Here is a 27,228-nt window from a genome sequence, read left to right as displayed (position 1 = left end):
AGAACTTGAGTACAAAGTCCAAATATACTGTTCTGTGCATACACACAATTTAAAAAATCCAACCAAATACATTTTTTGGATGCAGTTAAAACTGCCAGACTAATTAATAAGCAGCTACTATGATCACTTGATCATAATATACAAATGTTGCTAATATGCTTATGACATTTGTCATGGTAAGTGGAATACTATAAAATCCATAAGGCTACAAAATTGATAAACTACAGGATACCAGAACAGCTTTAGAATATTTACAGTAGAACAAAACACACAGTAAGAAAAAGACAATTTCCCAAGAGTAAGAAAAATTTCCTTTTTTTTGCATAACACTGGTTTGGACAGCATGGAATCTGCATGAAATCTGATCTTAGATCAGTGTTCTTACTCTGGGACACTTAATAAATATGGATCAAACTGATTATCATATATCTGTTAAACTACATGTGTAAACATTTTATCGTGCTTTTGTCACCTTCTTGTCTCCAGGCCCGACTGGATGCATTGACAGAGGTGGACGACTCAGGCCAACTTACAATTAAGTGCAGCCAGGACTACTTCTCCTTGGACTGTGGGATCACTGCCTACGAGCTGAGTGACTACAGCCCACACGAAGAGGACCAAGAGGGCCGGGTTCCAGGCCAAGACACACGCTCCCTTTACCCTGAGCTGGAGCGAGATTTTCCTGAGCTGCTCCAGAGCGTAGATCTCCTGACCATTGCTGCCTCCAGACAGAGCCAAGAATCATCTTCACCTACGGAGGAACCACCAGAATCCACCGAGGGGACCCACAGTGGGCCCACGGAACAGGCGCCTTCCACAGGCGTTTCCATGCAGGACAGCACTTTTCAGGGAGAGAACGGCCTTGGCTTGTCCAAGCGCCCGCTTCAGGGCTCCCACAGCAGCGACGTGTCACCAACACAGCCATCCATGCCTAAAAAGCCCATGTACATGGAGGCTAGCCTTAGCAGGCCATCTTCTCTGCAGTACCAGGCCGACATTAGCAGAAGCACACCCTCGCTCCTGGACCTGCCTGATCGTTCTAAGTTCTGGCTTGAACTAGAGACAGTGTACCCCAGCAATGGGAGCCAATCTGATGAGAACCTACATATGATGAATGGTAAGAACCGACAAGCAAGTCGCCAGGCAACGTTCCAGAAGCATACAGCGACTCGTAGGGCCCAAATCCCCCTTCAGAGAAGCTCATCCGAAGCTGGGCAGGAATATAGCACTGAAGCTACTAACCTGCATTCAAGCCCACAGAGCAAGCCATCAAAAATCAAGTCAAACAGTGGTTTTTCCAGCCTTCCATCTTCATCAGGGGAGGACACTTCAGACCATGACCCACGTGAGAGCTCATCCAGCCCGGACGATCACGCTCCTACCACAGGTTCTCTGTGGATCATGCCTCATGTCCCCCAACCAGCCACTAGTAGCCCTAAAGATGAGTGTTGGTATGGTTCGGAGGAGTTCCTGGCCCTTCCTTCACAGCTGAGGAAGACTGAAATGCTGGCACTAAAGCTGGAGAGCCTTGCACAGGCCTTACCACCAAGAGCCCTCCAGCAACCTATCCAGGATGTGGATGACTGGGAGCTGACCGAGGCCAACCCAGAATGGGAGAGCAGTCCCCATCTCCTCCCTCCCCAGTCCTTCAAGAAGCACATCACAGGACGATGTTTCTCGTCCTCCTCCAGCGATGTGGCCCCCTCTCTAGATGAAAGCATTGAGTCTGGGCCCCTTAGTGACCTGATATCTGAGGATGAGGGCGGCTGGAGCAGGCCTGATTCCCGGAGATCTGAGAGGAACGCTTTACAGCCCAAAGCCTCTCAGATGGTGTCCCAGTGTACACCTCTGATCCAGCAGCTACTACAGGACATCCAGCACCAAGAGACCTACCAGGACATATGGGGAAAGATAGAGGTGAGATGCTGTTCTGTCTTTTCTTAAAAAGTTGTTGTTGTCAAAAGCATTTTTTAAACTTAAACCCCAGAAGTAGTGGACCAAGCAGGCCTTACAATCCTCCAGTCATAGGTCTTTTCAAATAAACTCTCACTGGTATGTGGCACATACACTCATTGTGGTCGTATTCTTTTTGGACAGATATCCAACAGACTGTCTAAAGATAGTGATTAACATAATTAAATAAGTATATATATATATATATATATATATATATATATATATATATATATATATATATATATATATAATGTCAAACATTGAAAAGTGTTGTCAGCTTTTGTAGCGACTTTGTGCTGTTGCTGTTTGTGTTTATTGCTCTACAGAAGTAGTGATACATTGCTGCCACCTGGTGGCTAACCACATTGCTGCAGGCACATCATTGATTCATCATTGACTATTATAAAGCAAGATCTTTCATTGATAAAGCAAACAAAACTGTTTTGCAGTATTAAACATATGATGCATACATCTGTAATATCTGTGGACTATAGAAATTAATCTCAATTCCCACAATCAAGACAAAAAATGTGGCCCAATATGGTGAAATTTGTTCCCTATTAAGCCATTACCCTGTTTCAAATATTTGCAAACAAGTCTGCAGTACATCAGTTTTCATCCACCCAATGAACAAACCATCCCAAAAAGCTTGGTGAAATGTGTTGATCCCAGAAACACACACTGTAAACCTCACCTGATAAGTCCTCCACTGACAGAGTGTGATTAGGATCAGTAGTAGTAGATGAGATGAGATTAGATGAGATGAAAGCATCTGATAAAATGGATGTCTGTCTGGCCCTGCTTTTCTGTGCCTGTGTATGTGAGTGTGTTAAGGGTGTGTGACACGGCAAAAATTGAAACGGCCAAAATAGACCCAGCAAATCAGTAGTGCCACATTAAAAAAGCCTATGAAAAACTATATGACTATAACTATTTTATTGTTATTCAGTGATTGTAACAATGGCATATTAATTAAGGAACAAAAGTAAATATATAATGACTGAAAAATGTAAGAGCGCATATCCTAATTTTTGTATATTTTATTTGTCCTGGAGGTCCAATCATTTATGTGGTTATACACTGTATGGACAGAGGTTTTTGGGACACCTGCTCATTTACAGTTTCTTCTGAAATCAAGGGTATTATAAATATCCTGCTTATCCTGCTTTGTTGGAATAACTGTCTGCAATTTCCAGGGAAAGCTTTCTGTCAGATTTTAGAGCATTGCTTTGAGGATTTGATTGCATTCAGTGACTAGAGTGACTCATCCCAAACTTATCCCAAAGTATTGGATGCTGCTCCATCGTTCACAGCTCAATACGAGAGGACTTTATTCACCTTTAGCCCACACCTGGCATTCGGCATGGTGCCAGTAGGTTTTTTCTGCTCCAGAGAGCCCTAACCTTTTATACTTCTCTACTGGGACTAGACAAGCTGTGTGTGTGCATCTGCACATCTGTGTCAGCAATGGGTGCATCCTAAAGTAGCTGAATGCATTCATCTGAAGGAGTGTCCACAAACATTTGGGCATATAGTGGATGTAGTAAAAGCAGTCAGAATGAATTACATAAATATATGTTGACTGCTCTTTTAGAGTACATAATGTGGTAGCAAGCAATGTAAGTAGGTTTATTCAACTCAAATAAATAACTTTGAATAAACCATTGGTTTAATGGTTTAATAAATCTAGTTCAATTTCTTGTTACAACATGAAGTATTTTTGTAAAAGAGTTCCTCTTTTTTACAGTGTACCAAAACAGCCATAATTCTTGTTATGAATATTTCCAAATCTCACTTTATTCTTTAAAATTAAACAAGCCCTTTCTATTATTGTATTTTTCAGAACTGATATGTATAAATGGCTAAACTGCTGAATGTGTAAATATATTTTTGTGATGCGTACACAGCGTCACAAATCAGTGAATTTCAAACTTGATGGGCAGCTTGGTTTCCATATAAGATCTGTAATGAGATATTTACAAAAGTCAGGAAAGTCTGTGATATGGGCCCTTTAAAGCTAATGGCACAACAAGATGACATCCAATAATATACCTGTCACTGCTGTAGATAGTTTATGACAGAGTTGTGATTTTTCAGTGCTTTTTCAGACGATACCCTGATATATATAAAACATTGTATTTATCACGATAACAATATTGTTACATTGCCAGTCTCTAGTGTGTGTATGTGCGTGTATATGTGTGTGTGTGTGAGAGAGAGAGAGAGAAAGTGTGTGCATGTGTGTCAGACTGCCTGGGCCAGGCTGAGGCAGGCAGCCACGTCCACCTGAGATGATGCGTGTCACAGAGGGAGGTGATTGATTACATTAGCATGCGGCCCCTGGAGATGACTTCATCCTCACGGCAACAGACAGCTGGCAGCTGAAGCTCCTGCTTGGGGGAGTCTCAGGGGCCTAGTCATGTGTGACGCCTCCGACCAGGCTCCTCTCCATCTCTCTGTCTCTCTCTCCCTCCCTCCCTCCTGTCTATCTATTCTGCTATCTACCTCCCTCTTCTCTCTGTTCTACTCTCGCTCTCTCTTTCTCTCTCTCTCTCTGAGGCGATGAGTTGTATCTCATTTGCTCTTCCTCTCCTTGTAATACACTCCCTCAGTTAATACACTGACCGGAGGCTACATATTCATCTGCTCCGAGAGTGTTTATTGGGGCAGAGGATGACACACACTCACACACAAAGACACACACGTACAACAGTCACTGTCAGGGGGAATAATATACTGGCAATAGCTATTGATCTCCATTGACTGGTGTACCATGGCACAAAAGTTGTGTTTGTTAGCGCTGTATGAAGCTTTATCGTGCATAGTGTTTCAATTGACCTAGCCATGTTCTGCAGTTGCAGTTGCTCTGGGTTGGATAAGCTTTCCAGAACATTGGCTAAAATTCCCATTTTGGCTTAATTAGAAATTGTAGTAATGTCAGTTAGAAACACCACAAAATGTTGAGCTTCTGGTTTAAAATACTATCACCTAAAACTGAACCGTGTTCGTCGAAACTTAGCAGGCTGGAAACCACAATGACGATCTGCTGCTCTGCTAAACATAAGAACAGTTATATGCCAAAAACAACACCGACCTATCAGTAAGTATCATTTGAAAAGAATAGTGCAAATCTAGCCATTTTCACCAGAATGTCTTTTTGGAAATAGTGATAGCGTTTCACAAAGGATGTTCAACCTCACAACAGTGTCTATGAAAGAACGCATTTGTGGGCGGAGCATGAATAAACCACTTCACCATTAAAAGGCAATGTGCGTTGAAACATTCAAGCAGAGACACAGGAACCATGCAGGATTTATTCTGTTTGGCATGAGAGCATGCCACAGAATGGAGCTCACACATACACACACACACACACACACGCACACACATACATACTCTCCCTCTCTTTCCTCTATTTCGCTCTCCAGCACTTACCTTTGAAATCAGAGCCAGTCTCGCCCACTTCAAAGCCTGCCCGCCTCAGAAGTCGAGGCCAAACAGTCGATAAATTATGGGTTTTTTAGCTTGCGTCTGAGGAGAGGTCATTTGTATCAATATCTTTGATTTTCACCAATGTTAGGTAATGAGTTGCCACAGGGAAAGAGGAGAAGTATCCTTGCATAGACGCTGCGGGTATGCTTGTGAAGTTCATTAGAGATTTTACAAAATGCCATTTGATCTGCTCAGGTTTATGGCATTAGAATATGGCTCTAGAGGATTATGATGTGTAAGGGCATGTATTTCCCTGTAATTAGGGGGACTGTGCTCCACTCTTGCTGTCTTCTCCTCTTGTCAACCTCAGGCTTGAGAAGAGAGCACATGGGTAAAGGAGGAGCGCTAAATGCTCTGCAAGAACTGAAGCTGCAGTTGAACACATGGCCAACAGATGGCAGTGGTCACACATGGTACACCCTGAGCAGTTTTGTTCAAGCTGCTTGAGCACATCAAGGACAAGTGCTGAATGACATTCCTCTAAGCGTTGTGAACATTAGATTAAAGCAAACCGCTCCCCCTCAACTTTGTGGATTTCAAACTTTATTTCCGAACTATATCCGAAATTGAAGTTTAGGAGTGAAGCACACTTTTCTGAGCGTGCCTTTGGTGATGTTTGGGAGTGCAGTAACACATCAAACTACTGTCTAAGCAGCGGCCTGTGTCACTGATGCGACCAGCTTTCACTTTAGACAGTGCTGGTGTCATGTTAGATCACAAAGAGAGCATTCCCTTTAGTAAGTGAGTTGATCTCTCTTTGTGTAGCAGTCTTTTGTTAGTGAATTGCGATTCTGATCATGTACCCATATGTCTGTATGTGTCTCCTCTGTATGTGCTGGGCTCTTTCAGGGATTCGTCTCTAAGCTGGATGAGTTTATCTGCTGGCTGAGGGAAGCGCTGGAGAACACTGAGAACTGGACTCCACCCAGAGCAGATACGGACAGCCTCCGACTCTACCTGGAAACACACCTTGTGAGTCATTCCCATTAAAACAGTACTCTCATAGATGCACACGTGCTTGGACGTTCTCAGTCGATTGTGCAAGCACACTGGTATGTTCCCATTTCCCCTGTGTTTCATGCACCATCTGCTTAACCAGCATTTTAACCATCAGTGCTACTTGTAGGGGAAGCGTTTGGGCATTGTCTGAAATCCGATTGAAAACTACATTCATGGAGATAATTCTAATTTGAACAACAGCTAAATGTTGGACAGTTGCGGACTGAAGATTATATTTGAAATAATGACTGACAGTTATATCAGTCAGCAGACTTTAGATTAATGTGGTCTGTTTTATTGTTCATCATATGAAATATATTTACCAAATAATAATTATCAAATAAAATATACAAATATATTATGTAATTTTAGTCAGACCCTACTACAAGTCCAAAAACAATTAAAAAAACTTTGTGGATATTTTTTTTTCTAAAGAAAATATTTAAAGAATTAAAAAAAATTTGGAACCCTCATTACCCTGTTCCTCGCGCTGCCTTACCCCCATTGTCTATGAGACTGTGTGCGAGTGTGTGTGTCTGTCTGTAGGGCTCTGTCATGTTTTTGTGATTCAGCCAAACTTTCATCTAAGGGAAAAATCACATTGGGTTTATTGTGGAGGGCTGCACTTCTTCATATTAATGTAAAGATGTGCAGTTTTTTTTCCACAGTGTGCTTACAGATTTAATGTTTAGACTTGGAGTCCAGCTGGCACATGGAGCGTGTGTGTGTATGTTTGTCTGTGTGTGTGTTTTTTCATGGCTCTTTCCGGTACCCATGGGAGAAGTATAACAAGGGGGTGGACTGCAGTGGGAGAGAAAGTGAGAGAGAGAGAGCGAGAGAGAGAGGGAGGGCTGTCTTTATAAGGCAGTGAAGGATGGTGTGAAATGAAACGGCTATTGATTGAGCTTGATGGCGGATCCAGGTCCCTGAATCACATTAACAAGGGACGCAGCAGCCTGTGTTGGCAAATGAGCAAGGGATAAGGGCTTCCAGTTACAGGGAACGCATATGCATACACACACGCTCTCAAAAACATACATATACACAAATGTACTTACACACTGAGAAAAGATGCAAACTAGTATTAATGATGTGTGTTCTTGAGGCAGATGTTTCCATGGTATTATTAATTACATGTATACACACTATATATGTCAAACATTAACCACAAAGTTTGGGCACACTTTTTTGTCAATTTGGTCTTTTTTTTACTTTCTTTTTTTATTTCTTTAAAATACCTGCAAAGGTTTTGTGAACATAAAACAGCTGTTTTCTGTTTACTGCATTACTGCCTATTGTTAAAAGCACATACTGAAAACCATTTGAGCCAAATGTAGTTTAAACATCTGAAAGGGTTAAAAATGCTGATGAAGTATATAAAATGCTTGGGGCATGATATTATTGATATTATTCCCAAGGTAAGCAAAAAAAAACAGCTTCTACAGTTTCTATTTAATATGGTAAGTTATGAGTAGCACGTGGCGCCGCAGGTAGTGTGCTTGCCGCACAGCTCCAGGGGTTTGGCATTGTGGGTTCGATCCTCACTCTGGTCTCCTTACTCTGTGAGGAGTTTGGTGTGTTTTCCTTGTGTTGTGTGGGTTACACCAGATTCCTCAAGTGGGTTCTGGTAGGTGCAGTAGCTATACTAAATTGTCTAGGCGAGAGCGTGTGCGTCAATGTGTTTGCGTGTTACCCTGCAGTGGGCTGACACACGGCACATTACGGCACATTTACATAGTATGTACTTAAGTACTTAAGTGTTCTCAATTGTTTATATATACATACACTGTACACCCCAGCAGAACCTGGAAGCGCACACATACATATATACATACCCAACCTGTCACCAAACAATGTCTGAGCTAACACTACTCTGTTTCCTCTATTTCTCATATAGTCCAACATCCACACACTCTTTCTTTCACACTTACCCACACACACACACGCATCCCCTATGTCTCGCTCTCTCTCTTTCTCTCTGTGTGATTTGGGGATTAGGCAGGGGGAGGCTTGTGGTCCAGTGGCTGCTGCGCCACATCTATTGGTGTCAACTCAGCGATAACCCGGCTGCCCTGCTGTCGGATCTGAGCAGTGAAGCTGGAGTGTGTGAGCAGAGCCGCCTACCTGCTCCTGCAAACACACCCCCACACCCACAGCTAGCACCGCAAGACACGCTGCACCTCCAATAATCTCAGCAATTGTGCAGCATGGTTTAGGGGTAGGACATATAGTTAAAGTATTTTCTGAGCATAGAGTGGGTATGGTTAGTATGTCCACAGCCCTGAGCAACTGCATGTTTCATTAAAAAGCGGTTTATAACAGGGTGTCAACTGCTGTTGTCAGGAGAGCAGGGGATGATATGGCATAAATATAACATCATTTTACAGTACGTCACAGTTTTTTTGCTGACATCCTAGAATTTGGAACGAGCTAAAAGGACGAGTGATGGCACAGTTAAAAATGCAATTAAAAAAAAGGGTTTCCCAGACTGTGCTGCAGTCAGTCCAATTAACTAGTACTAATTATGTTCTCTTTTTATTGAAACATTTAGTTGGTCCATGTTATAGAAGTACTGATGATGGCAATAAACTACTCACAAAAGTACTGAACTGTGATGTAATTTTTCTTGAGAATAGTAAGTATGGTCATATTGTCCAGCCTTACATGGGAGCATAATTGACCCTAATTAACATAACATAATTGATTGATCTGTGCTTCACACACAATTGCATTCTGTCATAGCAAATTGTTGCTAGATGGACAGGCTTCACAAAATACTGGCAGAATGTTCATTCAACCTCATGAAAAATTGTCACCACATAACATTGAGTTACTAGACAAAAACGCTGCTACCCTGCTATCATTAGCTCTATTACATTCTATAAAGCATGTCCAACCTTGCAACAGTTGCTGTGAGAGAACGTATTCATGGGAGGAGCAAGGAAAGGTCACAGCGCCTTTAAAAAGTCGTTCTTTAAGGGTTCTTTAGTAAAGCCGAAGATTCTATAGAGAACCATGACAACTCACAGAACCATTTGGATGCTTAGGTGGTTGTTTATATTGTTGCTGTCTAATGAAATACATGTATCTCTAAAATGGTGACTGTAATTTAGAGCATTTCTATTAGTCTATTTATCCAAAATTGTTCACACAGTGTACAGAGCAGCTACAAGGTTCAAACATGGAGAACACTAAAAACAAACAAAAATGTAGATACATGTTTTTCATTGTACAGCAGCGATATACAATGAATCACTATTTGATGTGGTTCTTCAAACATCCTTTAAAAGAGCTACCCATCATGTCAAATGCTGAATGGGGAAATGTGTATTCGCACATGGTACTACTAATGCACTGAATGTGGTCAACATCAAACGTCAGAATAAAATCTTATAATAACTACTACACAGTCCTTTCAATTGGGGAATCTCTGTTCAGATTGCCGTGTAGTCTAGGGACTAAGCTTAATCCCTATCTGGGAAACACGCATAGTGTTTAATAAAAGTTTCTTTTAATAATATATATTTTTGCCATGTTTTCCCCTGTCTATACTTAGCAATAAACTTGCAGGTATATAGAAGTATTTTTTAGTGTCTGTTTATAAGAGGTTTTTCATCATCGAGTAAAAACATTTAACCAGGCTAAGCCTTCTGATAGTTCTTTGCTAGTTCGAACTGTGCCTTCAGTTTATGATGATTTGGGAGAAGACTGTAAGAGAGGAGGAGAGCACAGAGGCCTGTGGGCTGGAGTGGGGTTTTTTTGCTTGTGGAAGGAAGCCAGTCCCCCCTCTGATAAGTGGAGCCAGCAATGATAGATGACAGGGTTAACAGGGGAGGAGATGGGGTGGTAGAGGGTTGTGAAGACTTGTCATAGACACGTGAACAAGGTAGAGATGGAATTTATAGGACATTACATTTTGGAGGAGGGGCTTCAGGCATGTTCCTCCTCCCAAAGTGTAGTTATTTCATAACACCACTTAGAGCTTGCATTGTTCTAGATTGCCTTCACTAATGAAGAACCCTTTATTAAGGGTGTAACTTGGCTGCACACAACAAGGCATACCTTTTCTTATCAGTCAACTCCTTAAAGCGAGTCTGAAAAGCAAAGGTCTGGTTTCACTGTTTTGGAGATTTAATTAATTCTACAGGTTATACTTTCTCTCTGACTTACGGTCTTCAAGCTAAGGGCTCCTGAAAAAGGAGCAAGGGCACTTTGCATGTGTCAAGATTAATCGTGAATGCACTTCAGCTTTTTTCCCCCTCTCTTCATGTGCAATACACTGAAGAACTCTATAGCAATATGTGCTGGGCATTAAATATAACCTCATCTCATAAAATTTGATATGCATGGGATTATTGTTTACAGTCATCCTTGAAGAAGAGGTGTGCACATTGTTATACAGAATTGTTTTATAAGATTATAATGTGATTGTGTGATATCCATTTCCTCTGTCTTATTAAAGTTGAGAGTTTATTTAATCATCCTTTCTTTTTTTATCCTGTGGTGAATGTAGGATGCTCCAGAAAGGGGGTTTGTCCTTGCCTCACGTACCAAACGCTCATATTAGCATTCGTGTTTTGGTGTCAGATTTTTTAAAAGGCATTTATTCAAGCATAAATCAGTGACAGATATCTGGTTATTGTGACTTTTGTTTATTTGTTTACTCATTTTAAAGGCGTTTAGGTCTGTAAAGGATATCAATTCAGCCAGCATCCGGAGCCATAAATAAACGTTCTTCACACTCTCTCTTGTCTGTCATGGGTGATAGATGCGCCTGTGTGCTGATCCATCACCGGTGCATCCCCACACCCCCTCTCTGCTTCAGAGCTGCTACCTTCCTTAACCTTCTCATCCTCCAGCTCACAGCCAGCAGCCTGAAGTTGTGGGCAGTTTGCTTAGGATATCATCACAGTTAGAACCTCTTGTGACGTGTTCCCAATTTTCTCCCTAATGTAGTCATTTTCAGTTCTCATCAACTAGTTAGGGCTCCTCTTATCGATGCTACCAGCACTGGGAGGGTGAAGGCTAGCATGTGCTTCTTCCAAGTCGCATGAAGCCAGCCACCAACCACATCATTTTTCGAACCGTGTCTTTATTGGACAGCTGAACACGCTTGTAAGAGAAATGCCAGTTCTGTTCTGTCAGCTAATAGATGCTCTCACTGGCTAGCATAATGCTGAGTGCTGTGGGGAGCGAGGGGGCCGTCCTGCTCTCTAGGATTTCCAAACATGAACGCTGTTGACATCACCGGGGCTCAAACCTGTGATCATCCCATGGTAAGGCTAACACAGCTAGGCCACGCGAAAAAAAACCTTCTTCATGTTAAATTTTGTGATAATGGTTAAATTATATGTTCAGCAGTTTACAGAAAGTGTTCTCTTTGAATATGAAGACACTAAAAAAGCATTTTGTCAATGTCAAGGAAAACCTAATATATCTTATTTGTATACATTATGTTTGACATCAGTAGTTGTTCTTTATATTTCAGGATAAGTGGACCTATGGAAAATTACTTGGTATAAATATTTTTACACTAAATTACATTGAGTTAAGTTAAGTTAGTTTTATTTTATCCCATTTTCTACCTAATTTGAAAAGCCAATTACCCAGTCCTCATTCATGTGAATGCTCCCCTATCACTAGCAATGCCCCCATCACTAGAAGGGTAAAGACTAGCACATGTTTCCTCCGACACATGTAAAGCCAGCCACAGCCTTTTTTCAAACTGCTGCTGATTCATCACCACAAGGCAGCCAGCTCCGATACAACAGATACTAACAGATACCTGTGCTGACCAATGTCACAATAGGAAAAATGTGGTGAGGAAGTGCCATCAACCCACCTCTGAAAGGGCAAGGCCAATTCTGCTCTCTCTGACTCTGCTGTTGACAAGCAGCATGACCCGGGGTTCGAACCAGTGGCAGCACCTTAGTCTGCCAGGCCACTCAGAGGCCCCCAGTTTTGGAGATCTCAGTGTGACAGTGAGGATTGTCTGCTATTCTTTGCAGCCTAAATGGAATCCACATATTAATAAGGCACAGTTAAAGAAATTGTAGGCAGATGCAGATCTGATATCTGATATTTTTTATGTGATGTTACATCTTCACGCTGATGATGATGCCGCTACATAAACATTTGCAAAACAGAAAATGGTACTACATTTACCTTGACTAGAATTACGAATGTACAGATAGGCCCAGACACACAGATGCACATGCAGACAGAAGAATACGTACGGATACACAGGCAGTGTTAGTGAGTGGCAAAAAGCACAGATCCAGATCCATGGACAGACCACAGCTAGTGCAGTCCAACTGGCTGGCAGAGCAGCATGCAGAATGCAGGGGAATGTGCATACTGACGGAGAGACAGAACAAGCAAGGCAGTCGCTCTGAATAACTCACTAGCAGGTGGGCAGACAGACAGACAGGCAGGCAGGCCAGCAGAGAAAGAGAGAGAGAGAGTGAGAGAGGTTCAGATGGCCGCTCGTGGCTCTCTCGGCGGGGCCAGTCAGATCAGACCGGCCGGTAATGGTGTGAAACAGGGCCGGGGGAGATGTGAGGAGATGAGAATGGAAGGGGAAGATGGCCCTAGGCGCCTCACTGCGGGCCCCCCGTGGGAGCACGTTACCTCCCCCTCATGCCCACCACCCCTTCCAGCACATCTTCAAACACACATGCCCCCCCCTCCTCCTTCAGGAGCCGGGATAATGCTCTTTACACTTTGATTACACTTAGCAACTGGAGAGCCCTCCGCTCGAGAGCGCGCTGGGTATTATCAAAACCAATCAACATGAAAGTTTTGCACTGCGGCAGCGGCACCCACCGCGAGAGAGCGAGGGAGCAGGGAGCGAGTGTGCGGGAGAGACAGAAAAGAGAGAGAGAGAGAGAAAAAGAGAGAAAGGCTGTTTGGAGGGTTTGGGGAAAAGATGGGGAGGGGGGCAAAAAGGAGTATAATAGTTGAAATAGAGACATCAGAGTAAATGGGCAGACGCTCAGGGGGGAAAGCACACGCGCACACACACACGTACTCATACCCGAGAGTTACGGGACGCCCGTCTGACGGATCCTTTGAGCACGGGGAGAACGCTACCCCATTGTATCGCTCTTTAGAAAGACAGAGAGAGAGGGAGAGTGAGGGAGAGAAGAAAGAGAAAAACATTTCCTCCCTTGCCGAATGGAGTGGGCTCCCGAGGTCATTTTCTGGAGGGCACATCTGTGGGAGAAAATGGCTTCAGTTTTATAACGTCATTTGAATATTAGTTTATGCCGGCGGATGATGAATTAGAGGGACGTCTGTCATTTGTTAATAATTCAGCACAGGCACAGATAGCGGGATTGACTCAGACAAATACGGCAAGAAGGGAGAACAGTGGGCTCCAATCCACAGAGGAGCGGCGCTCCATGAATAATGTGTGTTTGAGGTCCGCGAGTGTGTGAAGGATCTTTAGAGGTTGTGTGAAGGCAGTGTGTCAGGAGATTATGTGCATTTTCAGCGATCGCACAAAGGCCCCTAATGTGACTTATGAGCATTTGTTTCAAGAGTGGGGATGAATTGAGACAGCGCTGGTGCTGGCGCTTGCGCGTGTGTGTGTGTGTGTGTGTGTGTGTGTGTGTGTGTGTGTGTGTGTGAAAGAGAGAGAGAGCGCAAGAGAGAGTGAGAGTGAGTGAGTGAGAATGAAGAGAAAGAAGAGAGACTCTGTAAGCAATTGAATAGGGGAATATTTGAGTTAAAGGGAATGAAAGATAAAGAAAATTTCACATTGTATTGTGTGTATGTGTGTGTGTGTGTGTGTGTGAGAGAGAGAGAGAGAAAGCGAGAGAGGCAGACATGGGGGAGTGGGAAAGCACGAGAGAGAGAATGTGTGAGAGATAAACTGAGTGTGAGGTTATTTCTCTGCATAGAGGTGTCATGCTGTGTGTATGTTTCTCTTTCTGTGTGTGTGTGTGTGTGTGTGTGTGCAGAGCTTCAAGCTGAACGTGGACAGTCACAGCGTTCTGAAAGACAGTGTGCTGGAGGAGGGGAGGCAGCTGCTGGAACTCATCACCTCCCACAAATCAGGTAGTGCGCCGGCAAGCCGCACATTTATTATTAATGTTTATATTAACATACTGACCTTCAGAATTTATAAATCTTCAAGTAACCGCTTCACAGCACAGCCGCCGCACGCACACATGCACGCACACACACACGCTTACACACACACATCTTTTCCCATCCATTCGGAGCGCAGCGCGGTTCGGCCGGCTGAATTGAGTTGTGGGATAAAGCGGGATGCTGCAGCACTCTATATGAAGAGAGCTGGAATTAAGAACAGCGGGAATAGAGTCCGAGTCATAGGCCACCTCTCTCTACTCCCCCCCTCCTTTCTCTCTCTCTCTCACTCCCGTTCGCTCGCTCCCTCAAACACCTCACACTCTTTTTCTGTCTTGCTTTCTCATTCTTTCCTCACCTTTCTCTCACACTTACTTAATCTCTCTCCCTCTCTCTTTCTCTTTTCCCTCTCTCCTGTTGATCTCTCTCTCTCCCTCTCTCTTTCTCTTTTCCCTCTCTCCTGTTGATCTCTCTCTCACTCTCTCCATCTCTTTTCCCTCTCTCCTGTTGATCTCTCTCTAACTCTCTCCATCTCTTTTCCCTCTCTCCTGCTGATATCTCTCTCTCTCTCTCCTTCTCTTTTCCCTCTCTCCTGATGATCTCTCTCTCTCACTCTCTCTCTCACTCTCACTCTCTCCATCTCTTTTCCTTCTCTCCTGTTGATCTCTCTCTCTCCCTCTCTCTTTCTCTTTTCCCTCTCTCCCGTTGATCTCTCTCTCTCCCTCTCTCTTTCTCTTTTCACTTTCTCCTGTTGATCTCTCTCTCTCTCTCTCCCTCCCTCTCTCTCTCTCTCTCTCATTCTCTTTTCACTTTCTCCTGTTGATCTCTCTCTCTCTCTCCCTCTCTCCATCTTTTTTCCCTCTCTCTTGTTGATCTCTCTCTCTCTCACTCTCTCCTTCTCTTTTCCCTCTCTCCTGATGATCTCTCTCTCTCTCTCTCTCTCTCTCTCACTCTAACTCTCTCCATCCCTTTTCCCTCTCTTCTGTTGATCTCTCTCTCTCTCTCCCTCTCTCCATATCTTTTCCCTCTCTCCTGTTGATCTTTCTCTCTCACTCTCTCACTCTCTCCTTCTCTTTTCCCTCTCTCCTGATGATCTCTCTCTCTCTCTCTCTCTCTCTCTCTCTCTCTCTCTCTCTCTCTCTCACTCCATCTCTTTTCCCTCTCTCCTGTTGATCTCTCTCTCTCTCCCTCTCTCCATATCTTTTCCCTCTCTCCTGTTGATCTCTCTCTCTCTCTCTCTCACTCTCTCCTTCTCTTTTCCCTATCTCCTGATGATCTCTCTCTCTCTCTCTCTCTCTCTCTCATTCTCTCCTTCTTTTTTCCCTCTCTCCTGTTGATCTCTCTCTCTCTCTCTCTCTCTCTCTCTCTCTCTCTCTCTCACTCTCACTCTCTTCATATATTTTCCCTCTCTCCTGTTGATCTATCTCTCTCTCACTCTCTCCATCTCTTTTCCCTCTCTCCTGTTGATCTCTCTCTCCCTCTCTCCATCTCTTTTCCCTCTCTCCTGTTGATCTCTCTCTCTCCCTCTCTCCATCTCTTTTCCCTCTCTCCTGTTGATCTCTCTCTCTCCCTCTCTCCATCTCTTTTCCCTCTCTCCTGTTGATCTCTCTCTCTCTCCCTCTCTCCATCTCTTTTCCTTCTCTCCTGTTGATCTCTCTCTCTCTCTCCCTCTCTCCATCTCTTTTCCCTCTCTCCTGTTGATCTCTCTCTCTCCCTCTCTCCATCTTTTTTCCCTCTCTCCTGTTGATCTCTCTCTCTCCCTCTCTCTCTTTCTCTTTTCCCTCTCTCCTGTTGATCTCTCTCTCTCTCTCTCTCTCTCCATCTCTTTTCCCTCTCTCCTGTTGATCTCTTTCTCCCTTTCTCTGTCTGTCTCACACTCTGCCTTACCTACACTATTAATGTATTTCTCACTCTCCTACTCACTCCCACTCCCTCTTGCTTACTTTCTCTCTCTCTCTCTCTCTCTCTCTCTCTCTCTCTCTCTCTCTCTCTCTCTCTCTCTCTCTCTCTCTCTCCTTTTCTCTCTTTCTCTCTCTTAGTCTCATACTTTATCGCTCTCATTGTCTCTCACACCTAATTAAATTCAATTAAATTTTATTTATATAGCTTTTTAATAACGAGTGTTGTCACAAAGCAGCTTTACAGAGATCCGGGTCCGAGCCTCTTTTGTAAGCTGGTGGCAACAGTGGCAAGGAAAAACTCCCTCGGGCCGAGAGGAAGAACCCTCTCTCTCTCTCTCATCCTCTTTCTATTTTGCTCTCTAAATTTCTCTCTATCATTCTTTCCTCTTTCCCTTGTGCTTTATTTTTACTATTTCTCTCTATGTCTCTCAACCTCTTTACATGCTTTTCTTTCCTCTCTTCTCTCCTTTTCCCTCTCGCTTACATTTTCTCTCTCTCTCTGTCTTTTATCTTTATTCTGTTTATTTTGGCTCTCTAAATGTCTCTTCTGTCCCTCTGCCTCTCCCTCTTACTTAAATATCTCTCTTACTCTGTTTAAATCTCTCTCTCTTTCTCTCTCTCTCTCTAATATTCCATTGTTGAAGACATTGTTGAAATAAAACAATATAATAAAAACAAATGTGATATAACTCGTACAGCATTGCAATTACAACATTACAAAAACCTTGCTACAGCAACTCTATCTCTCCTATGTCTCCCTGTCTCTCTCTCTCTCTCCATCTCTCTAGGTTGCTCTCGCTTCCTCAGTATGTTTCCTCCCTCAATCCCTTCTCTCTCTCTCTCTCTTTCTCTCTCTCTTTCTGATTATTCACCTGAAGCGCCTTGCAGAGCGTTCAGTAAATGTACAAATCCACTAAGCTGACCTCCCTGTCGGCTAGTCCTCTCCTCTTCGCTGGTTAAGCTGGCCACCATTAAATATGCAGATGGCCCCCTGGAGCGGGACTCATCTTACTGTGCCCATCACGCCACAGCACAGCAATTCACATTCACACACACACACACACCCGCACACACACACCTATACATCTAATCTCCTTTGGCTTGGAGCGTCCTCTCAGTGTATATATTGGAAGACGCAATTATACGTAAATCTCCTCCCGACTCGCCGTCCCAGCCACTAATACCTGGTTTCCTAGCAACTTAGCAGATCTGATCACTCGGCAGGTGTGAGCGGCGGTGCAGAGCCACGCTTGATAGACAAAGCTCGTCATGCACACAGCGCAGGGACACTCTACAGCCCCTCCCACACCCTCTTAACCTCCGAGTTTTAATTATGGCCAGCAGGATTTAGGGAAAGATGATTGTGGCGTAGAAATGGCCTGGCATGTACAGGAATTAATTCAGCACAGTAACCTCAAACCAAACTCAGGTAAAAATTATGTTACTACAGAGAGTAAATGTAAACTCCTTTATTTAAAGAATTTTTATATAAAAGAATTTTATTTTTCACTGATCTTGCCCTTTAAGTACATGGTCCAAAAGCCAGGCAGGCAGCAGCATCCAGCCACAAACAGACTCGCACCAGCATTGAGCAGACAGCAGTGGGCACAGGAGTGAGAGAAGCAAGGAGAAAAGAGCGGGGGTTAAAGTTTCCATGATAGCTCCTATAATGCTGGCAAAGATGAAACCAAACCTTTCTAAGGAGCATGAACAGTTCAGACGTATATTGGCTATAGGCCACATAAAAAACAAAAACAAACATTGGATTTGGTGAGAATTTGGGACACTTTGCCTGTTGTGTGAATGTAACCTTATAGTATGTTTTAACTACCTGTATTGGAAACGTTCAACTTGATTCTATACACTCTTTAACCCCCTCTCTTTTCTCCTTGCTTCTCTCGCTCCTGTGCCCTGAGCTGCCCACTGCTGTCTGCTCAATGTTTGTGGCTGGATCCTGCAGCCTTTTTATATATATATATATATATATATATATATATATATATATATATATATATATATTTATATATTTATATATCCCTGTGTTTGCCTCGATCCTGCTCTTCTTCTTGCCTCCCTTTCATGCATTGAGATGTCATTTTTATTTTTCTTTGACACTGCAGCCACGTCCTCCTGGGGCCGTGTTTCTTCTGAAAACCTCTCTCACTGCTATTGTCCAGTTTCCCTTCTTCTTAGCGAATGTCTTCATGCCATAAAAGTCGTATGAATTCTGACCTGGCAGTTTAGATTGGATGTGTATCGGATTTCAATACCACTTATGGTATTGAAGTGGCCAGAATTAGAACTGAAATACTGTTAATCTGTTTCACATGTTGAAATAAATGAGATTTGGGCCACGTTTACCTGCTGTGTGAATCAAGCCCAACCGTAATAATCAGAAACGTATAGTGGAAGTAGTACAAGAGAGGGTTATTGCAGAACAGAGGTAGTATGTACCAGCAATAAAGAAACTATAGCCTGTAATGGATGGTTTTCAATATAGATTTGAAAATCATAACCAAACTTGGGTCAGGGTCCACATGGGTTTCAGCCATCATTTGGGTGCAAAATCAAAGCCTCTGATTTTTTTTTGTCTCTGATTAGATGCTCTGTAAGAAGACATTAAAAGTCAGAGTGACATTAAAATATCAAACTACCATTTTTAACCACATCGCAACACTCCTTATTGAATGAAAATGCAGATAGTAGTGATTAGGCTAATGTTTGGGGTGTTATTAGTGGTGAATGTGGTTGTAGTTGCTGTGTTTGAGATGCGGTGGGGTGCAGGGGTGGTGTTTAAATGTGAGGCATGATAAATGGAGGAACCACAGCACATTAAAGGCTCGTTAAAGGCCACTGGTGGGAGATGTGTGTGGGAGACTGGCTAGACCACTGTATTGCTGAGCAGGGATTCTACACACTAGCTGTGTGTGTTTGCATATATATATATATATATATATATATATATAGATCTTATATATCTTATTTTGGTTTGTGATCTTGTAGCTCATGATATCTTTGCGCATAACTAAGCACTCATTTGAGTGCATATTAGTTTCTATGCAGCTGAAGAAACACAAAAAACTAGAGGTTTAATTATTTCTTTTAACCTCTTCAAATAGGAACTCCCCCTTTAAAACTGAAAACTGTAATTATCTCACATATCTTAAAAATTTTATTTTTTCTTCTCTTGCTTGGTCTGTGTTTGAGGATTGAATCCTCAACTTGTAGCTTGCTAATGAGCATGACACAAACAGTAACCGCCCAACTAACAGCATCAGCAATCTGATATCTGGTCGTTGCTTAGCTTGTTTGTATAAGAAAGAGAGCAGGGTGACCAGGGTGTTGATCAGGTGCTGTAATGTGTCATTTGTGCGTGATTTGTGTCTCTTTTCACATTTTAGCATTACATTCTATTGGTAAATATTTTTGATGTGCTGATAATCCAGAATCAATGCTCTTGAATCTGATGACTGCATCATAATGCTCTAATACATTTCTACACCCCTACAAAGTATACACAAATTATATGTTCATGATAGAATAGTGTGCATTGGAACTGTCTATTTAAAGCACATAACTGGACAAATTTGTGTGGTTGTGAACATTATTTGATAAAGTGTGATAATTTGTTTGTGTGTATGAACGTGCAGGCCTCCAGGACATGCTCCAGATGATTGCGCACCAGTGGCAGGAGCTGCAGAGACAGATTCGCCGGCAGCACAGCTGGATGCTGCGAACGCTGGACACCATCAAAGCCCACATAGTGACCAGCGAAAAAGCTCCGGACCCCGAGGACCCTGTGGACCTTGGTCCCCATGCCAGTCCCAAGGTACAGCCCTGCTATTGCCTCTGTTATATCTCTCCCTGGCCATCCTCTCCTCACACCACCCGCCACCCCCCACTCCTCTCCGCTCGGCTAGCCCGCGGCTATTCGCTGCTCGCTCAGCAAAATAAACAAACACAGGGGCCAGGCTGGGCAGGGGAGGGCTGCCTATTAGCATAGGAAAGGGCCAAAGGAAAAGCTCGCCAGTTAGGCGCTCCTCTCTGAGAAGAAGAAGAAGAAGTGGGTGGGGGGCCTGCCTATGATATGCATGATGTGAATATGGAATTCCTGTTCATAAATGAGTGCTAACGCCTGTGTGGTTGCATGAATAATTTGATAGCTTTTGCCAACATTCGCACCACCCACACACACACACGCACGAACACATAGGCACAAACACACAATTATGCTTTGCAGGTCATGTGCGAAACTCAATTTATACCTTGCACTTAATGTGTAATTGCAGAGGTAGTCATTCTGGGTACCAATTTCTCTTTGTTTAATTGTCAATTGTGATTGGGTAATTGCACTCCAATTAGATAGTGCGTTTGTGCGGAGGCCTTGGGTGTTGTCGGAGGGCTGTGTGTGTGTGTGTGTTGGGGGGGGGTGGTGGTTAAAGTGGCTGATCTCCGGGGTTGTGTCGCATGTGAAGGGTGCAGCAGCACAGCAAACAGCATACAGCATCCCCTCAGCTGGATTTCCCCAGGGAGGCTGAGCTGCACTTGGGCGCAATCTCTGCTTCCCTTCTCCTCCATAATCTCTACTACTTCATCCACAGCCTGGCTGTTCCTTTTCTCTCTCTTCGCACCTCTCCCGCCATCTCAACCCCCTCCCCCTCCATTGCTGAGCAGCGGTCTTCTCCTTCCTTCCCTTTTTCTTTTTCTGTGGGCGACATAAAAAGCAGCGTTGCTCTTAAATTGTTTTGTTGCAATTAGAAGTCACCACAATCAGTGTGATCAGTCAGCGTTGACAGCCATTAGCCGCTTGGTTACAGCGAATTAACAGAGAGATAGGAGCAAGTGATTCATTATCTCGGAGCTGTTAATGATGATCAGATGCATCGCCTAATTAGAGGCAGGCCGGAGGAGTGGGGGGAAGGTCACCCAAGGAGCCACAAATCTCCTCGCTTTGTTGTACAGAAGGGGCAGCAGGGCTGCTTTCAGGACAGAGGTTGGGTAAATATGTGCAAGGGGAGGTGGGAACTGAGGTCAAGTTCAAGGCCACTATTAATGTGGGAACTACAGGCAAGGTCAGCATCACCACAATGGCCTCAACACGGCTGCCATGCCAAAGGAAAAGGTAGGTGATGCAGCTTCTGAGAAAAAACAAGACTAAAAAAACAAAACACTGGTTGAATGTAAAATTCAGTGCATTGTGGAAAATAATCTTTTATCCTATCTCTATCATAACCATCATCCGCTGACATCTGCATACGTTTACTAATGCATTAGTATTGCTCAACATGAAGGTCAGGCTCCATAAGTTCCCCTGTGTCAGTTGATTGTACCATATTGTAGGGTTGCATATACACACATAGGTCAAATGTTGATGAGAATCCTCTATAGGAAACTTCTGCTTAAGTGCCTGTCTCAAACCACCTTATGGCCTATTGAGCCATGTTGATGGTGGTATGGGGAATTCTTAGTGCTTGTTCAGGTCCACATTTCTCAGACTAAACAATATTTAGAAACTGCTGTCAAGGCGGTATTTTCAATGACGAGTCCCCCTCGCCATTAATTTCTAATGCCACACTACAACAGGTGCTGCTCGCGGTCATTAATTTGCTTTGGTTAAAAAACGGCACACCGATGAGCAATGCTCGCTGTCAAAGAAGTAATATACCACGCTGCCCAGACACAGAGCCTTTCCCCGGAACGTCATTAAGGTGTGTGCAAAGCAGGGCGCGTCTCTCCTGACAGTCATAACACTTTGTTATTATTGCTGGAAACATATGCTCTCGCCCACATTTTGGTGTTGAGTTGCGCTGTGTGAATTATTTTCTGGGAGGCTATAATGTCCCAGCATGGCTGGATGCTGGTCAAATGATAATCCTGAGGGAACCCTGTCTACTTTAGTTATTCTCTTCTAATTAAACTGTAGGGGAGGGGGGGCGAGATAGAGCTACACAAAGGGATAGAAAGAAAAAGAAAGAGGGCTTGTGTTCCAATAATGAGCACCAGTAGTGCAATATGGCTGAATTATAAGCATCTATATTGCCGTTTGGCTAAAATTGTCGTAAAAAGGAAATGCTTAATGTTTTTTGTAATGATTACTGATAAACACAAACACACAAAAAAACAGAAACAAGAGATTTTACAACATGCTTCAGTATTTGTAGGTCTTCCTCTGGCCTAAAATGTTAAAATGATTTCCCTATTGTTACCCACACAATCTTCACTGCTCCTCCCAGACCTGTGGTTGGTGGTTGGATTTTTCATCTCCACACATTTCCAACAGTCTAAGTCTCCCTCACAGAACTCTCTCCCTCCTCAACCCATTCCATCATTTGATGAGCCATGTGGGATATTGCAGTGTCTTGTTAGCAGATCAAGCCATTTGTTTTGGTTGCATCCAAAACAGCTGTCATATAAAATTATTTTTGACCAATATGGTATTACTTAATTGGCCTATTCGTATTTATGGGTATTGGTCTTGTGTCAATATCAGCTGACAATGCTGGATTGGACCTAGCCCATAATAGCACACATTCACACTGTGTGAGGTGATATTATTAGCTGTATATTGCTTCCTGTGGGATACTACAGGAGCTGAGTAGTCGATGCTCAACTGAACTCAAGTGCTTTTAATTAAATACAGCTCACTTTAAGCATGCTAGTTTGTAAAGAGGAAATATTGAATTGACTTGATATCAGCCAATACTCAAGATCAATATTGGCCATCAGTTACAAAAATATATATTGTTACCTCTGACCTACATGCCCATTAATGGTACCAAAGAAGGCATTAACTGAGTGTCTTAACTTGTCCTTGATGTGTAAAAAATGAAGTATGTGACCTGAGGTGAAAAATGCTCAGACACAATGTTGCAAACGCTTTTACTGGCTATAGCGGTCTCACTGTTTGTTTTCATGGGAGTGGATGATGGAGAGAAGAGATGGCAAAAGCCACCTGCCCATTATTAGCTTTTAGCCTATTAGAAATCCCTATTTTGTCCCCTGCCTTTGGGGTTCATCTTGTGATGAGTTTAAGTTCCCTTTTTTGTGGACATTGGCACAGGAAAAGCTATGGTCACAGAAAAAGCAGTGGGCTTGTTTCACGTAGCAGATGGTATTCTTATAAGTCTGAAGGTAATGTGTTGCTATCCAGTATCAAAACCCTGTATTCTCACAAAGTCTGTGTTGTTTCACCATTTTTTGCCAGCTTTAATCAGTGCTTTCGCTAGTGGGCTGGATTTTTGTACATTTTGTGGGTGCCAATATAACCAGTTAAGAATTGGCATTATTTACAGCTCTGTTTGGTTATGCTCGACTTTCTTTTTCTTTTGACAGAGGACACAACAGTGTTTGAGGTTCTCGTTATGTTAGCTCCATGTTCCAAACTCTTATTATTCAGCTTTGCTAAAGTAAATACAGTTTTCAAATCTGGGGCACCTTTAATGCTCTCTTTGCAGCATAGTTACACAGTTATGTAAGAGGTGGATCAATAAGAAGCTTGATGGAGCCTTGGTGACTGTGTGGTCACTGAATTGCTCCAGTCCTTAGGAAGTCTCTTTCTCTCTTATTGCCATGGTAATACACCTTCAGCAGCATGTAGAGAGCCTTTCTATGCTTCAGCTAAATGTCAGGACATATCTGAGCACAGGCAGAGAGGATAAGGCAGAGAGGTGGCCTACATGTGTGCAGGGACTGAGGTGGTATTATTAACATGTACTGAATATGGCAGTGGGTGATGTGGCAGAGCTCAGGGGAACCCTCTTCTGTGTGTGTGTGTGTGTATGTGTGTGTGTGTGTAGTGTGGGGAAAGCCTCAACATGTCCAGACCAGAGCAGCGAGGTGATTCAGAGCTAGAGCTTGACATAGAACCGAGGTTGCTTTTTTGGTGGTTTGTGGTTTGTGAAGCTGATAATTACACTACTCATTTTCTGAATGCTTCCTCTGTGATATAGGTATATAGTTCAATCTACTATCCAGTGCCAGAGCCTCTAAACAAGCAGCACAAAGCTAGTTACAGAGCTGGAGTGGAAACATACAGACTGAGCACTGTGTTTGTGGATAAAACAGCTACAGAGCCAGACGGCAACGTGGCTACACATCTTCAGTGACATCGATCTGGTGTGTGAGTAAAGTGTAGAGTTCTACTAGTGTGAGGCGTTGAAGTCTCATATGGAAATTAGCTGAGTGTGGCAGACAAGGGATAAAGAGGCTCCAGCGAAACCATGTCAAAATAAAAGTCACTAAAACACATGTAGCATGTAGCATGCTACATATACTTTCAAACTGAATGCTAAAATTACACAAATCTCATATTTGTTTCCCTTTGTTCTTTGTTTTTTTTAGCTGATCCAAAAAAGTATGGGAAAATTGCTTAAAGAAAAACTGATTTACTTTTGTTTATTTTTGTTGTTTTTTAAAAAATAATTTTTATTAACAGGAAAGTTCATTAAAACTTGTTTTGTTTTTGTGCTTATCTTTATTGTCCTCATTGTTAGTTAGCAAAGGCATGAAACAACCTCAACCTAAATTCAAAAGCTGATAGGTATATAAGAGTTATCTGGCCATTGAGCAATTCATACTCAATTATCGAATAATCGGTTATTTGTTTTAACAGTCGTTAGATTGTTTTTAAAAGTTTTATTATTATAGATTATTTCAAATGATCAAAGTAGTTGTTTGTTGCAGCCCTAATGTACATGATGGGGCAGTGGTGGCTGGGTTATGGATTACAGGGTTGTGGGTTTGAGTCCACTAACCTGCCACTGCTAGACCTTAACAATGTTCTTAACCTCTCTACTCCTACACTGTGACCCCTGATTTATAAGCTGGCAAATGTAGTGGTTATAAATGACAATAAAGGCATATTATTTACATTATTCATTACAACGAACACACTTTGTTCTGATTCTAATTTGGATAATGTGGACAGAGGTGGGATTGCGCTATGGAATGTACCACTGGCTCTTCTAAAGGTGAACACCCCTCCAAAGCACTTTCAGCCCTCTCCAAGTCATCGCCCCTCGATTAGAGCGTGTTATTTTACGCTGGCCACACTAATCCTGTAACCAGCTTGTCAAAACCGCCTCCAGTGTAACAACCTAGCCACGACACTCCAACATTTGCTCTATATATTTGGCCTGGCACTTCCAGATGCAGCCCTGTCCTGTAGGTTTATCGGCGATGTTGGGGACCTCCTGCATGGCTTAGAGCATTCTGCGTATCTGCATCCTGAGCTTGGTCCCTGCCAGGTGTCTGTGGCATATTCTGCCACTGTCATATGTATATATGTAAAAGGCAAGCAGGGCCCTTATCAGAGGCTGCTTGGAGACAGCTTGTCTGCCCCAGGGCCGCCATTTCACCCCTCTCGCTGGCTGAGTGCGGCGCAGTGGGAGGGGGTGGCGAGGGGGTTGCGCGCACCTCCGCCACCCCCATTCTGCTCACTGGCATATGTTAACAGCAGCCGTGCCACAACACACAGGCCTACCATGCATATGGAGAAGTCTTAGGTATATCAAAGTCACCATGCTTAAAAAGTGACCCGGGGTTATTGCTGGTGAAAATGAAATTACACGAGGTGGCACTTAAAGTCTGGGGAGAGGAGCACGCTAGCACCTCCGCGCCCCAATTTATGCACCGGCGCAGAGGTTCACCTCGCTTCATGGTCAGGTTTGCTCTAAATCTAATATTAGCGCTAACTTTGAGAATTCTGATTGGACTTTTTTAGACTTTGATGCGTATTTAGGTGCAGTTTTGAGGAGTTATAAGTTTGACATGCTGTGAATTAGTTGGTTTTGAGGAGTTCAGACTGGGTCAGGAGTTTTGCAAGTTTGTAGGTACTGTAGTTTTAGCCTTCTCATGGAAGAACTGCTACATTGATGTATGCAAGGTTGGAATATACTTCAGTGATTGTACTTGATTATATATTTAAGACTTGTACTTTATTTGAGTATCATTACAATTACAAGTATTTGTTACAAGTTTGTTCTCTACTTATTATATTTCCAATAGAACAAACTGTACTTTTTTATTCCATAGACCATGACAGTTTTCCCAGTTTTTAATTCTGTAAATTTGAATGTATTGTTTAAAAAAAAATCCGGACAAACTCATATCAGTGTGAAATGAACCTACCCACAACTGTGCGAATTTATCTTTGTATTTGGACAGTACCGCCTATTAGTTACCATGCACAGCCCCATTCAGAATCCTTTGAAAAATGAGTGATGACTGAATAGTGAATAAACTGTCTCCGTCTCTGTTTCCAAAATGTACCAGCCTTTTTTTAGACGTTTCTGATGCTGCATTTTGCACTGAGGACACAGGAAAAGTTTCCTTCTGATGACTTCAATGAAGGTCATATTTGAGCAGATTTGAGCACCATTAAACAGTAGAACAGTGCACCACCATTCCAGTCTAGAAATCCTATGAGCAGTCTTCTAGTTCTCGATTTGACCTCCACCATTCCTATTAACTGCTATTTCTTCACATACCATCACCTCATCATCTTCTTTGTGGGCGTCTATTTAAAATAGAAATACTAGTAAGGTTAGCTAGGTAGCTGTTAGTGAACGTATTTATAAAGCTTTTAAATTTGCATGGTTTGATCTTTCCTAGCAATGACTGCGAACAAGCCATAGCCCTTACAAGCTAATTCCTTTTCGTAAAGGCTATCTGAGAACACTCTTAGGTGGCCAAACTTTTGAATGACAGTATTTTCCTTTTTTTTCTCTCCTAAATTGTAGGGTAAGGTTCAATGGTTCAAATGTTTAATGTAATGTGTGTAACATCA

The 27,228-nt window shown here is 42.9% G+C and overlaps 1 protein-coding gene across 3 annotated transcripts in view; it reads left to right on the top strand.

Annotated features, from left to right (window-relative positions):
- Positions 1-27,228, top strand: part of akap6 (A kinase (PRKA) anchor protein 6) — a 123,023-nt gene that overhangs the window by 29,861 nt on the left and 65,934 nt on the right. For all 3 annotated transcript variants that reach the window (XM_072689392.1, XM_072689390.1, XM_072689391.1), the window contains exons 4-7: positions 487-1,917; positions 6,298-6,420; positions 14,412-14,508; positions 20,093-20,271. In XM_072689392.1, coding sequence (XP_072545493.1) covers positions 487-1,917; positions 6,298-6,420; positions 14,412-14,508; positions 20,093-20,271 — 1,830 coding nt within the window. The remainder of the gene's footprint in view (positions 1-486; positions 1,918-6,297; positions 6,421-14,411; positions 14,509-20,092; positions 20,272-27,228) is intronic.

This window comes from Salminus brasiliensis, chromosome 10 (genome assembly GCF_030463535.1).
Source record: "Salminus brasiliensis chromosome 10, fSalBra1.hap2, whole genome shotgun sequence".
In the NCBI taxonomy this organism is placed as follows: domain Eukaryota; kingdom Metazoa; phylum Chordata; class Actinopteri; order Characiformes; family Bryconidae; genus Salminus; species Salminus brasiliensis.
The sequence above is the reverse complement of the archived record's forward strand: the minus strand, read 5'-3'. Positions and strand labels throughout refer to the sequence as shown.